The sequence below is a fragment of the Lottia gigantea genome (assembly GCF_000327385.1).
Source record: "Lottia gigantea unplaced genomic scaffold LOTGIsca_29, whole genome shotgun sequence".
Taxonomy (NCBI): domain Eukaryota; kingdom Metazoa; phylum Mollusca; class Gastropoda; family Lottiidae; genus Lottia; species Lottia gigantea.
In genome coordinates this window covers 731315-747161 of record NW_008708943.1, presented here as the reverse complement: position 1 = coordinate 747161, position 15847 = coordinate 731315, and the positions used below count along the sequence as shown (strand labels likewise).

The 15847-nt window shown below is 34.5% G+C and overlaps 5 protein-coding genes across 5 annotated transcripts in view; 2 read left to right on the top strand and 3 right to left on the bottom strand.

Annotated features, from left to right (window-relative positions):
* Nucleotides 1-389: 389 nt before the first annotated feature.
* On the bottom strand, nucleotides 390-731 carry LOTGIDRAFT_118654 (hypothetical protein; the record flags this gene model as incomplete). The annotated part of the gene is made up of 1 exon (XM_009056779.1): nucleotides 390-731. The coding sequence occupies one exon, from the start codon at nucleotides 729-731 to the stop codon at nucleotides 390-392; it is 342 nt and encodes a 113-aa protein (XP_009055027.1).
* Nucleotides 732-1693: 962 nt separating this feature from the next.
* On the top strand, nucleotides 1694-4084 carry LOTGIDRAFT_189430 (hypothetical protein). Its single transcript, XM_009056778.1, has one exon. The coding sequence runs from the start codon at nucleotides 1990-1992 to the stop codon at nucleotides 3775-3777; it is 1788 nt and encodes a 595-aa protein (XP_009055026.1). The 5' UTR covers nucleotides 1694-1989; the 3' UTR covers nucleotides 3778-4084.
* Nucleotides 4085-5201: 1117 nt separating this feature from the next.
* Nucleotides 5202-7504, bottom strand: LOTGIDRAFT_232439 (hypothetical protein). The gene is made up of 5 exons (XM_009056777.1): nucleotides 7246-7504; nucleotides 6615-6841; nucleotides 6341-6426; nucleotides 5984-6161; nucleotides 5202-5429 (listed from the first exon to the last, which is right to left on the bottom strand). Exons 1-5 carry the CDS (start codon nucleotides 7337-7339, stop codon nucleotides 5271-5273), a joined length of 744 nt encoding a protein of 247 aa, XP_009055025.1. The 5' UTR covers nucleotides 7340-7504; the 3' UTR covers nucleotides 5202-5270.
* A 565-nt stretch (nucleotides 7505-8069) lies between these two features.
* LOTGIDRAFT_232438 (hypothetical protein) lies at nucleotides 8070-10874 on the top strand (the record flags this gene model as incomplete). Its single annotated transcript, XM_009056776.1, has 4 exons — nucleotides 8070-9311; nucleotides 9539-9700; nucleotides 10043-10157; nucleotides 10593-10874. 4 exons carry the CDS (start codon nucleotides 8070-8072, stop codon nucleotides 10781-10783), a joined length of 1710 nt encoding a protein of 569 aa, XP_009055024.1. The 3' UTR covers nucleotides 10784-10874.
* A 2652-nt stretch (nucleotides 10875-13526) lies between these two features.
* Nucleotides 13527-15847, bottom strand: part of LOTGIDRAFT_118598 (hypothetical protein) — a gene marked incomplete at both ends in the record, with an annotated part of 38016 nt that continues 35695 nt past the window's right edge. The window contains 5 exons of the mRNA XM_009056775.1: nucleotides 13527-13792; nucleotides 14108-14190; nucleotides 14545-14728; nucleotides 15021-15241; nucleotides 15446-15659. Of these exons, the coding sequence (XP_009055023.1) occupies nucleotides 13527-13792; nucleotides 14108-14190; nucleotides 14545-14728; nucleotides 15021-15241; nucleotides 15446-15659 (968 nt within the window). The remainder of the gene's footprint in view (nucleotides 13793-14107; nucleotides 14191-14544; nucleotides 14729-15020; nucleotides 15242-15445; nucleotides 15660-15847) is intronic.

Sequence of the window (15847 nt, the reverse complement as noted above, 5' to 3'; positions counted from 1 at the left end):
GGAATCTATACATATGCCAATTTGATTCTAATACAAATCTGGATGTTATCAATCATTTCATTTCATCTGTCAAAAATTATAATTAATAATTCATACTTCAATCATTAATACAAAAAAAAACTCTTGCTCTGTGTATGAAATAATTTGTAATACAACTTTCAACGAAAATGTGTAAGAACTAATTTAGAGATCAGGTGCTTATAAAAAAAAATGACTGCTGATTAAGTTAAATTTGCAATCCTTGTTTGATATATAATTTTCTACATTATTGACAATATATTACGGCACATCATTTGATGCTATAAACTAAGCCTTGAGAAGAGGTAAGAGTCATAGCCACCAACCATGCAACAAAATTAAAAGATTTTATATATTCAAATTTGTATTTTTTAATCAGTCAATGCCACTAAAGCTTCCACAAGATTTCCTTTATGTTTCCTCAATGTCTTTTCAGCCACAGTTCTAGGTATTTCCATTTCATTCACAATCAAATCCACGTCGTCCTTGTTTATTTTCACTTTTGTCAGTTCTTTTTCTTTGACTTGTCTTTCCGCCGCTTCCAATTTCTGCTGATCACTGACGGCTTTCATAGCGTCCCCGATGCTTTGAGAAGAAATATCAGCTTCCTCCACATAGTCAGTGACTTTTTCCAGATCAGCAGTTCCCGAATCATGCTTCTTACTCTTTGGTTCTTTCGTTGTTTCACCGTTTCTATCGATGTCAACATCCATGCTTTCTCCGTCGGTAGCCATTTTTGTGATTTGGAGTAACGTCCCTTTAGTCGTGAAAGTGCTCGTTTTTCCAGTTCGTCAATTCTAAACTGAGATAATGAAATTCCCACTTTGTGCCAATTTCAGTTTCGATTTTTTTCGGATAATCACAATCAAAAAGTTAATTACATTCCGTTTTGACTATTTGTTTTATCTTATTTTCATACGCAAAAATAGCGTCTGGGCGATGACGAGAGAAAGTTACCTTGATTAGTAAGGTCAAGGCCATAGATATCCTGTAAGGTGAAGGCCACATAATAATAATACACTTCCTCATTACTTCAATGACCGGCCAAATTTTGTGGCCGATGGATACATTAATTTTTTGGATTGATTGTGACAGTTGTAATTAAATAAAAAACGAAAATTTTGTATTTCAAATTAAACGTTTAAAAAGTCATCATTATCAAATTTGTGTGGACAGTGATGAGTGACGGTTAACCAATATGGCAGACGAGGGCCCCTACATGGCCAATTTTTTACGAGTCTACAGTAATGCGGGTGGAGCAGATTTTTGATGGAATTAGTACAAACCTAGTCACATGGTGCCTTCATACTCGTGAGTATCGCAAAACTATCAATGTAAATAAATAGTGGCATTTTCATGCCTAACTAACTGTGTTAATGACCAGTCTATGACGAAACCTTGCATGGCCAAGTCTGAAGACCTCATGTGATTGAGTTTGTTCCAATTCCATCCACAAATCTGCCCCATCCCCATCCTTATCTTAAGATGTGACATTCTAATGTACTATGAGAGATTTTATTGAATAGAAAAATTCGATTTTTGTCATATTATTTTAATTCATAATTTAATTCTTCCCTTTGTACACAGCCACTGGAAGACCATAAAAATTGACCATTGTCCACAAAATTTGGCAGAAAAATTAGGGACGTAGGCTTTACTCCAAATTTCACCAACGCAACCTTGCACTACTAAAACCGTTAAACTGGCAATTTTTTCAGTTATTTCATCAGATATTATCCTCTGTGGTAGTGGCGGTAGTTAGAGACCAGTGACTTACTTATACCAAGGCATATCCATTATAGTATTATTATTGACCATAATAATATCATATTAGCTTGTCGCATTAAATAACCAACTTGGCAGTGATAACATAGGCCTACTACTTAGTCTTTATTCGTGTGGATTAGGCCTAATGTGTGACAGTTTCGGATACAGATAGGGCTATCACTGATTACTGCTGAAACGTTAAAAATGGCTAACCATTTTAGTGCAGAATTGTCGAATGAAATCAGTAAATGGATGGAGTGGGATAAAAACGAGAAAACCAGGACCGAAATCCAACAACTTGTCGATGCCCATGACGCCCAGGAACTTAAAACAAGGATGATGTCACGGATTGAATTTGGAACTGCAGGAATGCGAGCTAGAATGGCTGCAGGAAATTCTGTGCTGAACGATCTGACAATCATCCAAGCGACTCAAGGCCTGACAAAACATTTACTGGCTAGTTGTGCAGGTGCCAAGAAGATGGGGGTTGTCGTGGGGTTTGATGCACGTTACAACAGTCAACGTTGGAGCGAACTAACAGCTGCTGTGTTAATCAGCCAGGGAGTTCCCGTCTTTCTCTACTCCCGAATCTGCCCTACGCCTTATGTCCCATTTGCTGTCAAACATTATGGAGCCGCCTGTGGCATCATGATCACCGCATCTCACAACCCAAAAGAGGATAATGGCTACAAGGTTTACTGGACAAACAGCGCTCAAATTATATCTCCAACGGATAAAGAAATTTCCAAAGCAATTCGAGAAAATCTCGCTCCTTGGGAGGACTCTTGGAACACCGAACTGGCGCAGACTAATTTACGGAAAGATCCTTACGCAGAAATTTACCAAAAGTATAACGAACGACTTTTGACAACCTGTATCAGCAAAGCCAGCAATAGCAGCGCACCAACTCTGACCTACACTGCCATGCACGGTGTAGGCTATCATTATATTCAAGAGGCTTTCAGAGTTGCGGGATTTGCTCAACCGATCCCAGTCAAAGAGCAAGTAGAACCTGATCCTGATTTTCCTACAGTCAAGTATCCGAATCCAGAGGAGGGCAAAGGAGCATTGTTGTTGTCCATGAAAACGGCAGAACAAAATGACAGCCGTGTAATCCTCGCAAATGATCCCGATGCCGACCGTTTAGCGATAGCCGAGCAACAACCCAATGGTGAATGGAAAATCTTTACTGGTAACGAAATTGGTGCTTTGCTAGGATGGTGGTGCTGGCAAAGATTTCGAAAGCAAAACCCAGACGTCCCTTCTTCTGATGTATACATGCTGGCAAGCACAGTTTCTTCTAAAATATTACGGTCAATCGGTGATGTGGAGGGTTTCAATTTTATAGAAACTTTGACTGGTTTTAAATGGATGGGCAACAAAGCTTTTGAATTGATGGGAAATGGAAAACATGTGCCATTCGCTTTTGAGGAAGCTATTGGTTTTATGGTTGGAACCGAAGTTTTGGACAAAGACGGGATATCAGCTGCTGTCAATGCAGGGGAGCTTGTGAACGAACTGTACAAAAATGGTTCCTCTTTAACCCAACAGTTAAAGGAGATTTATTCCAAATATGGCTATCATCTTTCCAGTAATTCCTATTTCATCTGTCATGATAAAAACACCATTAGAAAAATGTTTGAAAATATCCGAAACTCAGGCAAATATCCAACAAGCTGTGGACCTTATAAGATTCGACACGTGAGGGATCTAACAGACGAGGGTTACGACAGTTCTAAACCAGATTTCAAACCGGATCTTCCTACATCCAGTAGTCAAATGATTACCTTTACGTTTGAGAACGGGTGCGTTACGACTCTACGAACAAGTGGTACGGAACCTAAGATTAAGTACTACACCGAGCATGTTCCGGACAAGAGTAAAGGAATGGATAAAGAAGAAGCGACAAATGAACTCAATGATATCGTGGAAAATATTATCAAACATTTCTTCCAGCCGGAGAAAAATGGTCTTATCCCTAAATCGGATTAAACCGTTATCTTTCTGAGATCTTTTTGAACACAGTTCTAATCTAATGCTTGAAATAAAGATCATTTATTTTGGAGCTTTATATATATTTGTTTGTGCATATAAAGGAAACTTATAGTTATTTGTACTATCCCATTTAATAGTAACAAAACCGAAGAAGAAATGAAATAATGATAATTAGATTGTAGCGATTTTAAACTTGTAGATTTTGTTATGATAATAATTAATTTATAATATCATTGTTATGTATAAATGAATGTTCTGTATAATTTTGTTACGTCAGAAATTGGGAAAATAAACCATTGAATTCAAATATGACTGTAAAAAATATAAACCCCTGGAAAGTTTCCTCTTACAACACGACCCTTGGTTTCAATAGAAAAAAAGAAAGAGTTTTGTCTTGTTTTGCCTATATATATAGTACCATTTAGGCAGTCGATTTGTTTGCACATTCCTGGTGTTCTCTGGAGAATTGGGGGTGAAAACTACAGACACGTTGCACAGATTCGTTAACATTTGATTTTAATTTTAACCCGACCCGACATAGTTGCCAAACCTGACGATAATGGAATTGTGTTATCTTATTTCTTACATTTTTTGTTAAAGTATTTTAAATATATACGTCCGATTTGTAACCTAGATAATTATATACAATTATATGTACCTCGATTCGGAACAAAACCATTCATTAATTTATTCAAACTAATGATGAAAATGTAGATTGTTGAAAAGTAAAAGCAGAGCCTTCATAATTTGTATTGACTGCATGCCTCTTCGTGTGCAGGATGAGTCGTATGTTGAGGCACCATTGATTCCCATCATCCATTTAATATTAGCCCTCCAATTAATGTCAGCCATATGGTTCCTCCTTCACTGATAATAATCAAATATGCCCTCCCCATCACTGATAAGAAACATGATGGAAAAGCATCATGCCTTTTCATGTGTAGCATGATTCTATTCTTTATGAGTATGGATCGAAATAGTTATGTGGTGGGGTACCATAGATTCCCATCAGTCATCCAGTAGTCCTAACCATTACTGTCAGTCATTTGGTTCTTCCTCCCAATCACTGTCGTTTATCTGAGAGACCCTGCCTATCACCGTCAGTCATCTGAGAGCCCCTGCCCATCATAATCGGTCATCTGAGAGCCTGTGCCCATCACCTTCAGTGATCTGAAAACCCCTTCCCGTCACTGATAATAATCTGGAATCACTTTCAGATATTTGGTATGCCCTGCCTTCCCTTGTCATATGTTATCTTCTTGCTATCGCATACAAACTAGGTGTTATAAATCTGTTCTGTCTATGTAAGAAACAACACAAAATGCTGTATGTTTGCTTTCACTAATCAGAAGTCCAATCAAAAAATTGGTAAAACCTAGTCAAATTTGTCTTTCATTCTAATTATAAAAACACTTTTATATAGGTTTAGTAGAATTTATGTTCATTTGTACACTATTAACAACATAATAAGCTATTACACTAATGACCTGTCAGTCATCTGGTAGCCCCTCCCCATCGCTGCCCTCTTTATCCCAATCCTTCATTGTAGCTCCCATCATAAAGTCATCTCGTAAAATACTCCATTTAGGGTTTTCATCTTCTTCATTCCCATCAGAATTTTTCTTGGATTTACTTTTATCTGATTTTCTCTGAAAAAGAGAAGAAAATTAAAATTACTAGCTATGCGGACTCTTTGAAAGGGAAGCTTGACCAATACAGTTATCTGATTTTCTCTGAAAAAGAGAAGAAAATTAAAATTACTAGCTATGCGGACTCTCTGAAGGGGATTCTTGACCAATACAGTCACACAGTTCATCATTTAAGTTCTTAAAGAATGACAAAGCCAAAAACCAATCTAATAATAATAATCTGATTATAATTTCATTTCTATTTTTCTTATATTTCTCCCTACCATTGTAATCTCTCAAGTTTTCTTCTGCAGTCATGTTCTAATGATGTTTTTTTAACCAATCAAAGCAATTTATGTAGAGCTTGTTTCTTGATGACGATGATAAATTTTGAGATAGCAGAACCCAAAGTAGAGCAACATGAAAGCCTCTTTGGGTTTCCCAACTTCCATACAATAGGTCATCGTTATCAAGAAACTAGTCCTACATGACTCTCTTAGATTGGTAAGAAACAACCTCATCAGAATGGGTCTGCTGTACAAACAAAGGAAGTAAATAAATAGCCAATACTGTACCTTTTTAGATGATTTGGAAGAACTGTCTGCACTGCCTTTTAAAATATCTAAAAATTTATCTTTGGTCAATGATTCCACCACTTTATCTTTCCTCCTTTCTGATGACCCTGCTTCCATCAATTGGTCATCCAGAATCTTCTGTTGTTTACTAACAGCATTAAATAGCTGAACAACACCTCTAGAATATCAGTTTAATAGAGTTTAAAAATGATATCAACCAAGTATTTGGACAAGGTAACTTGATAAAGATTAAACATGATATATCATATTTCTGCTCATCTGTTATAAACATTGAAAAGATCAAAGATTATATATTATGTGGACTGCAATAGAGTTGACCCAAATACCATAACCTACCTAGTGGCTATTCTCTGTAAGATACGTTCAGCAGGTTTATCTAATGGATCTGGTTTGATTCTCCCTCTATTTTCCCATTCTTTTTTCTGAAATAATTAGAACAGCCCAAATGTACATATCACTATTAATATTCAAACCAAATTTGAAATAATGAAATATCACAGAAATAGTCACACTTCTCTCAATACACCTTCGCACTAAAAAAATTTGTTTTTTTAAACTTCAAAAATGATTCAGGTACAATGGACTTTTGATTTCAAAAATTAAAGATAACCTTAGCCTGTTTTGTTTGTTGATCAATATAAACTTTTTTAACTTCCGTCTCTTCTTGTCCTCCTTGCTCTTTTATTTTTCGTTTTCTTTCAATTTGTTTATCTGTCATAGCTTTCGCCATGATGACACCTTTCTTGCTTGGAACTTTCTTTCCCAAGATTCTAGCCATGGCATCAGCCATTCCAGATTTCTTATTTTCTTCACCTTCACTGCCATTTCCATCAGAACCTGAAAATTAAATGAAAAAAAAATAGGAACACTGATGAATTTTGATTATATCATAGATTTTTCTTTAAATAGTCATGTTTTAGTGTGGTACGCTCAATTGGAGCTGCAGAATGCAGTGTAAGAATACCCTGTCTCTTTAGCAGAAAAACATGACAGTTTTATTCATCACCTGAATTTTAGACAAATGCAATAACACCTTATTATTTTGACCAAAGTATAAAACTAAAAGTTGTCTGACATGAAATATTAATTTTTTGGCAATTTTGACTTTTTTGGCCGTTTTGATTAGTATGGCTATGGGCCAGATTGACTAAAACTAAACTATAAAAAAGCGTTGAATTGACGGCCAGAAACAGAATGGATTTCGCTTTGGATCAGAGAGATGGGAGAGAACAAAAGAGTACCTTCTGAATTCTCGCCTTCGCTTTCAACATCGGCTTCTGACCCTGAATCCAGATCAGAAACATTTTCTTCTTCAAACACGTGCACTTTCGACATTTTTGTTTACAAGCTGCGTACAAAATCTCAATAAGTTTTCTTTCACGAAACAAATCTTTTACATTCTCGAATATTGCGTTCACAAATGGCTACTGATATAGATCTAGATCTAATTATATGTGAGTATTTCCATAAGAAAACATTGATTATCAAAAATGATATGGACTATATCCTGTTTATAACAGTTTATCATTTCTGATCTTTTTATTTCGACATGCTTAAAATTCAAGGGCACGTCACTCTATTTGTTTACATTTCTTGCCAATTATTAATTTCTAGATAAATTTCATCTTTCCACTAAATTCACCGTGCTTTGTTGTTAAAGTAGCCTGTTCACTAATACCAAAAGAAAGTCTGTTAGTTTCGATTTTGAGAAATATTTTTAGGTCTTCTTACGCGTACATTTTTTATATTTATCAAATACTACAGACTACAAATATTTTAATGTTGCTCGAGTTACAATTGCTGATAAGACGTTGGGAATTGACATGATAAGAACAAGAATTACTATGCCATATGGATACTAAGGTAAGGAAAGTGGTTGGCACAAACAGAACTATTTAGTAAATAGACACCATTTTGAAAACATTCCTTTCCTATTTTGTATATTTCTTACACCCCCCTCCCCCACCCTCTAAAAAAAGCCTCTATTGAAGATAAAGCCACATGTGTGATATGGTACCTATGGGTGTTTTTGTAGGTTTGGTCATAATAACTTTATTTAAGTGATATGGATAGACACAACTCAAAGAAAAATAAAAGAAGAGAGTGTAGAAAGGATTCTTCAGACAATGATAGCAGTCACATGGATTCTCTGGCAAGCTCTTCAAGTTCTAGTAACAAAAGGGGCAGAAGAGGGAAACAGTCAGATCAACATACATCAACATCGAACCAGCTATTGAATTCAGAGATTGAAAATCCCAGGTCAAACAAGGGGAGCAGTAAAGGTGGCAAAAACCAATCTAGAAACAGACGAAATAGAAGCAAAAAGAGTTTCAACTCAGAACGTTCTGACCATTCTACAGAGCAGAGTGAGGATATCCTTTTAAAGTTCCTATCAAAATTACATAGGTTGAGCTTAAATTTAACTGTTGATAAAAGGACTAATTTTTTGAATTATAATTTAGTTTCCTTAACGAGCTTACATATTCCAGGGTTCTACTATGATCCAGATAAAAAACGATATTTCAAGATTATGGATAATGCTAACATCACTAGTGCTGTAACAAGGGAGACAATTGCCAAAGAAAAATCAGAAAAGAAAAGACTAGAAGCTTTACAGACACTTTCTACTACCCAAAAATGTGAATCTTTGTCGGATTTAACAAATCTTTTGTTTAATTCTCGACAGGGGGATATCAGCCATTTAAATTTTAGGAGAACCATGTTGTTGAATCATGCCAGGAATCTAAGACTAATAAAATCTCAACCATTTTTTGAAAATCCTGTCCACGGACATGAAAAGGTGGAACATATGATAAAAATGATATCAAGTCCTTCTCATGATAAACTGTTGTGTCTATGGTCCATGAAGGAGACCATAATGCAGCGTTTACAACTTGTGCAGTTATCAAGAAAAAAACGTGACAGTGAAAATCAGAGATTATCTTTGAATGTTCAACCACGTGGAACAACAGTTCTACAGTCGTGGAGTAAGATAACAAACGTGTGCTGGGCGCCATTTCCAAATTATCCAGAAAGACGAAATATTTTATACACTACAAATTGTCACAGTACAGGACAAGCACTAGCATTTATCAGAAACTTAGATGCCACTTCTCCACGAGACGTGGCCTTCTTTGATTTCAGTATTGGTAACCAAGCAACTTGGACTTGTGCATGGAATTATAACACTGAGAAGTTTTCTGTGGGTGCTGAAAAAACATGCTTATTAATAGATGTAGAGACTCGGAGACTCTGGGAGTTAAATACACTTAACAGTGATCCTTTAGCTCAGACTTTCTCTTCTTGTGTAAGCCAATATTAAAAAATCTTCTGTGATGAGTTGGCCTGTGCTTTATCAGTCCAATCAAGAAAAATAAGGCAGCTATAATTTTGATTTTTTAATATTTTATCACATATTTTGATTTTTTTCTCTCCAATATTTAGCATTTGCACCACTAAATGTCATCTCCCATAAATAATTGTCCAAATTCCTGTTCTTCCTTTGTAATTTTTCATTTTTGTTTTGTATATCAGCACCTACTGTACAGTGGTACGAAGAAAGGGCAAATTGTTACCCATGATTTACGGAGCAAGTCAGTCCGACCAATAAAATGTATTTCGCATAAATCCAGTATCTCTCACCTTCTACTTTCCACTGATGATAAATATTTATATGCTAGCGACTATTCTGGAAAGGTTTGTATTAGTTTTCTTACACCACTGATTTGTGTATACTATCTCACTGATTTGTGTAGGTATATGTGTTCCAAACTGTGCATGTTTTTTTTTATCTCAGTATTGTTATGTTTTGTGTAGGTACATGTGTTTTACAAACTTTTTGAAATTGACAAAAAGACTGGCATGAAAGTTTTGGCAAAATCATTCTTGAGATATAATGTTATAAAACAGACATTTGAGCGGGTTTACCAGTCATATCTAGAAATACTTTCAAATCAACAATCCTGCAAAACTTGTCTTTCTTGGCTCAATAAGATGCAGAACAGTAGGATTTAAAACTTCATTTTATTTTTGATTCAGATAAAAGTATGGGATATGAGAAAGAACAGTGTAGTTATGCAGTACGATGGTTTACATAATGAATATAAGAGAATCCCGTTTTATATTGACGAATCTAATACTCTTCTGTATGGAGGTGAGTTTTGTCATATATACTTCCAAAATTTATCATCATTTAGGCAACTTATTACTTTAATCTAGACTTTTGGCTTTTGTTTTTCTTCTTTTTGTTGGCATTCAGTTCAATCATCTTTTGCTTAAACAAATTTAAGAATTGCAGTTTGGAATATAAAAGGAACAGTCATGTATAATATGATTAATATGCACCATTTTACCTACATGTTAATCTGGAATAAATGATGGAATGTGTCTTTAAAATCTTGGCATTGGTCCTGAAAGCTTTTTCAGACCTACTTTCCTCAAGCACACCCTACTAAGATCAGTGGTTAAGGCTCAAGGGACACAGTGTACCATCAGTTCCTTTTAAATTTAATCCCACCATTGCCAAACATTTTGAAATATTTCATATTTAACATTTAATTAATAATTTTTCAATTTTGTTGTCTTTTAGCGGGTCAAGACGGCTATTCTAGGATTTGGTGCCTAAAAACTGGTCAATTGTTACTGAATCTTCCACCACCCTGTTCAACATCTTGGGACACTATACCCTCCTTACAATTTTCAGGATGTTGGGCTAAAGAACAGGGCAATTCAGGTTTATTGATGGGATTAGGTGATAAACTCTATCTATATTCAAGTTGAGCTTTGTTGCATATTTCATACATTCTGTATGTCAAATGGATGAAGATATGTGATTTGGACACAATAAATAAATTGATGTTCAAATTGTGATAAAACTACTATTGTTCAGCCCGGTCGTTAGTGTGTGGGGTCTAGGGGGGCTGGGCCACAGCAAGTGAGAATTACACACTTACTGAACTTACTTTAGTTCATCCGATATTGATTAATTCGCAATGTCTTTTTACAAACTACAGAGATGAACAATTTGATAAAATTTTTAGCAACTCAAAGCCTGGCCCTGCCTGCATCTTCTTGGTATATAATCTGAGCCCAGCTCCGTTTCATTCCGGGCGCTGGGGCTGAGTTTGTATAAACTTTGATTCTGTTATTGTTTGAAGTAAATACATCATGAACCAAATGATGTTGAATTTGTTTATACAGTATGCTAAGCATCTATTTTTATGCGTTGGTAAGGGGTTCTAACTGTGATATTTGTGAGCTAAGCTGAGCAAAGATATTTGAGCACCTTTGAGACTACTCAAAAACATTGGCCACTTTAATGTTCAGTTTAAACTCTGTACTGATACTGTTTTCCAAAAAAATTAACTAAATGGAAACATTTTCACTTTAATATAACTATATAAAGTTACCTGTACATGCTCACTTATTAAATCCTACCCAGATGCTCGCAATAAAATTCACTGGACTATGGTGTTATGTGTCAAGTATTAGACAAACACAAAAATAAAACAAAAATTGATATGAAACAAAAATTGTATTAAATAATGATTTATCTACAAGCAAATAATATTTACAAAATAAAATCTAAAAATAGCTGTTGACTAGATCTTTTTTAGAAAATATACATTGACAATTAATTATATATTATTTACAATCTAAGTACAAAAATACCTTTTTCATTGGATAAAAAATAATAGAGTTAGCTATTTAACATCATTATGGGATCATTTCAAACATAGTTTTTTATAAAATCTCCACTAATGCTTACAACAAGTGTTTTGGATACACAATCCCCATCAGGAAAGCTGCTCAACAGTCTCATGTGGGCTTCAATTTATGAAATTAGCATACTTGGAATTCTTAAACCAAGTAACAAAATACTTTTGGACAAAACCAGCATAAATTTCAATTTATCAGTCAACTAACCGACAATATGAATATCAAATGATGAAATAAAAACTATTGTGACCAGTTAATGTAATTGTAAGAGGTAAATTCTAGTAATTATGATAATTACTAACAGGTATGCTATGGAATCAACAGCATTTGTAAATATTTCTTCTTATAAAATTTTCTATCATGGCATTAAATAATTACTTGCATAGATCATTGAAATATAAATATATATGTCATCTAATAATAACTTGAATATATGATTGAAATACAAACGTCATCTAATAATTACTTGCACAGTTGATTGAAATATAAATATGACATCTAATAATAACTTGGATAGATGATTGAAATATAAATATGTCATCTAGTAATTACTTGAATAGATGATTGAAAATAGATGATTGAAATATAAATATGTCATCTAGTAATTACTTGAATAGATGATTGAAATATAAATATGTCATCTAGTAATTACTTGAATAGATGATTGAAATATAAATATGTCATCTAGTAATTACTTGAATAGATGATTGGAACATTATCAAACACTTTAATTTAACAATGGAATAAATGTCTTACAAATTATTGATCAATTGAAAATTTCTACAGTTTTCAATGATATCGTTCCAAAAAATAGCAGAACAAATTGTTGTGAGATACAATATTACACTGCACATTAATGATGAATTGATACAAACAAAATTTTAATAAAGGCTTCTCCAGGAAACATAGCATGAGAAACTAAAATAAATATCCGAGTTAGCACTCATGAGAAACTAAAATGAATCCCTGAGAAAGCCTAGGGTGATTTATTATTGGATAAAATTTAATGTTTTATATCAAAACTCATGAGAAATCACAATGAATGCCTGAGTAAGCCCAGGGTGATTAAACATAATGATGTATAAAAAGCACTATAAGATGTTGTTAATATGGAATTCATCATAAATGTGTATCTGTAAATACGGTTTGTTCTCGAGTGTAACTGTATGTTGGACCACTTATACTATCATCATCATACTGAAATTATAAAAATTCAACATTCTTCAAATACAAATTAACTTATAAACCTTGATATTATGATTGTAGACAGATGTTAAAGGAATATGTTATTTATGAATTTTCTAAATAATTTTTCTCTAAGAATGAACATGCTCTGAAAACATGAGAGGAAGATTGAAAACAAAGAAAATTTTGCTACACTTACCAATCCACTATCAAAATTTTTCTCCCAGAGAAAATCATCAGAATCATCATCAATATCTTTTCCTGATGGTTTATCAAAGGAGAGACGTCGTGAAGTGGTAAAAGCCGGATTGATTACCCCTTCTCCTGGTCCCTGTATCACATCCACATTTGGCAAGTTCTGCTGAAAAATACAGGAGGAATAATTATTTGTTTTGGGAAATCACCCATTCCCTAATCATATTTGGTAGTTTCTGTAGTGAAAGACATAGACTGATTGGTTAAAAGTCAATGTCCATAAACAACCTGTCATCTTCTTTCTCTTATTTTACACAAACTGCTTGTCAGAATAGGCATTCTAAAAAGTGATGCTGAAATTGAGATCTATTGGCTTGTTACAATACAATTACAATCCTTTAGTACTTTAGTATTTTAATCTTTACTAAAAACTTACTGTTTCATACACACTACCATTAGGATCAATCATATAGGTTAAAGGTGCTGGAGATTTGGGCTGTCGATTATACAGAGGGCGTCTTTCTCGTACATACGGCCTGTCTTTACCACAATATCGTACACAGAGAACAATCAAAATAAACAACAACAATAAACTCAGGATACAGACTAACACTATAAACCAAATTTCCTGGTAAAATGGAATCTCATCTGACTGTTTTTCTGTCACTGCTGGTGGCACTGTTGTGGTTCCTGAAAACAAATATAAACATTTGAATTTGGCCAGTGTCTAGAACATTGTTCCTGAAAAAATTCTGGTTAATTTTCCATGTGGAGGATGAGCTGAAAACAACACAAAACTGTCCCGGTAAAAGTATTACTTTATTGCCATCATATTGAAAAAATGGTTCACAGAGCTGAGGTGTTCCAAGCAAATATTATTATACTCTTGTAACATGCAAAAAATGTTGAGCATCTAACGAAGAATTATAAAAAGAAATTTTCAAATGAATATAAGAATAAAAGTAAAAAAAACAAGAATATCCAATCAATGATAAAATTCTTTACCTAAGTTGTCTGCTGCTCCAGGATCAAATATTACAGATGGTGTTTCAGCTTCTCCCACCTCTGTCACTGCCTGGATAAAAAATCTCATCACTGAAACCAAGAACAATGAAATCTTATTATCAATATCAAATGGGGCTTTACTGCAGAGTTGTTCTTAAATTTCCTCCTTATTTAAGTTGACAAGGCTTTTGATTAGAGTGAATAATCCAGGAAAAATGCCACATTACTCTACATTTTTATTCAGCATTGTATCCCTCTATTAAGGCAGGCAAAGTATATGCAATATGCATAGACGTAGAGTTTTCATCCAATTCTAGAAAACCAATTCAAAATGAGAAAACATGATAAAAGAAACAAAATGAAAAACAAACCTAAAGCTCCTCTTTATTAGTTCAGTGATCAGATACAATTTATGAAAACAAGAGAGTTGTAAACACATACCTTGAGTTTTAGTACGTCTCTCCTCACCATAAACAGTTGTTATACCTCGGAATTTTACCACACCGTCAACTGACAAAATATACTCTCGTAATTTACTGTTTAATATAAAACTTTCTGTCCAATCAATCACAGCTTTAGTGTCATTCTGTGTTAGTACTGGTATCTTCATATACTTAGGATCTGGAAGTGATACATTAAAAATAAATATACAATGTCAATGATTTGGCAGAAATATTTAAGGCAAGAATATTTAATCTCAAGCACATCTTGCAGATGTATTTAAGGTTTTAATTGTTGAGGATGCTGTCAACCAGCTGGTCCGTGGCCAAGACTTTGCAATGGTCATTCTTTGATTATCTACACCCTTTAACAGCTGGCTTCTCAATGAATACTGAATTCAACATAACTTTAATTGTCACTACATTGTTAGTTCAAATATATTTCGAAAACTGTGATGAGAATAGAAACTTACCAGAGGCAGCTGTTTCAACTCTAACCCAAGTTGGAAAGTCAACTCCACCAGCTTGATTTTCAGCCTGTAGTTGATATTCGTAAGCTGTGTATGGTTCTAATGAGGCTACTGTCGTCACTAACTCTTGTCCTTCATAAACTTTTCTAGAATCACCTGGTACACATGATTCTTCATACGGTTGAGCTGTCAGTGGACATGCTGTTCTCTCAAATACCAAATATCTGTTGATCATGGAAAAAATATACGTTTCATATTTCAAATTTATCATTTTCTTTTACAGTATCATTGGTTATGAGACATCAGTCAGTTGAAGGGGGATTTGACTCCTAAATGGCTTATGAAGGCCCTGACCTAACAAGTGGTCTGACAGGCTCAATAAGCCACCCAAATTTTCAAGCTTTAAGAAACTTAAAAAAATATCTTACCTTATTATTTGCCCATTAGGTTGGAGTGGTTGAGACCAGGTTAGTTTAACACTGGTACTGTTGAGAGAAGTTGCTACCAAAGGTTCTAGGCCGGAGGGTTTTGCTGTACCTGTTTTAGCTGTTACAGGACTGCTATCTGTACATCCTCCACCAGTACAGGCTCTGACTTTCAGAGAATAGGTAGTGAATGGTGACAAGGGTAGGACTGAACCAACTGAATGGGATAAAGATGGTGATGACGTTGCCTAGAAATTAAAAGTAAAAAAAATCGGTTTTTGGTCCAGCATTCTTCCACTCCTGTGTAGAGATTATACAAGAAATTTGCTTGACTGGCCATGTCATCAAAGGAATGAATGTTTAAGAGGCCAGTCTTTAGTCCCTAACTGATGTGGCTAAAATGAA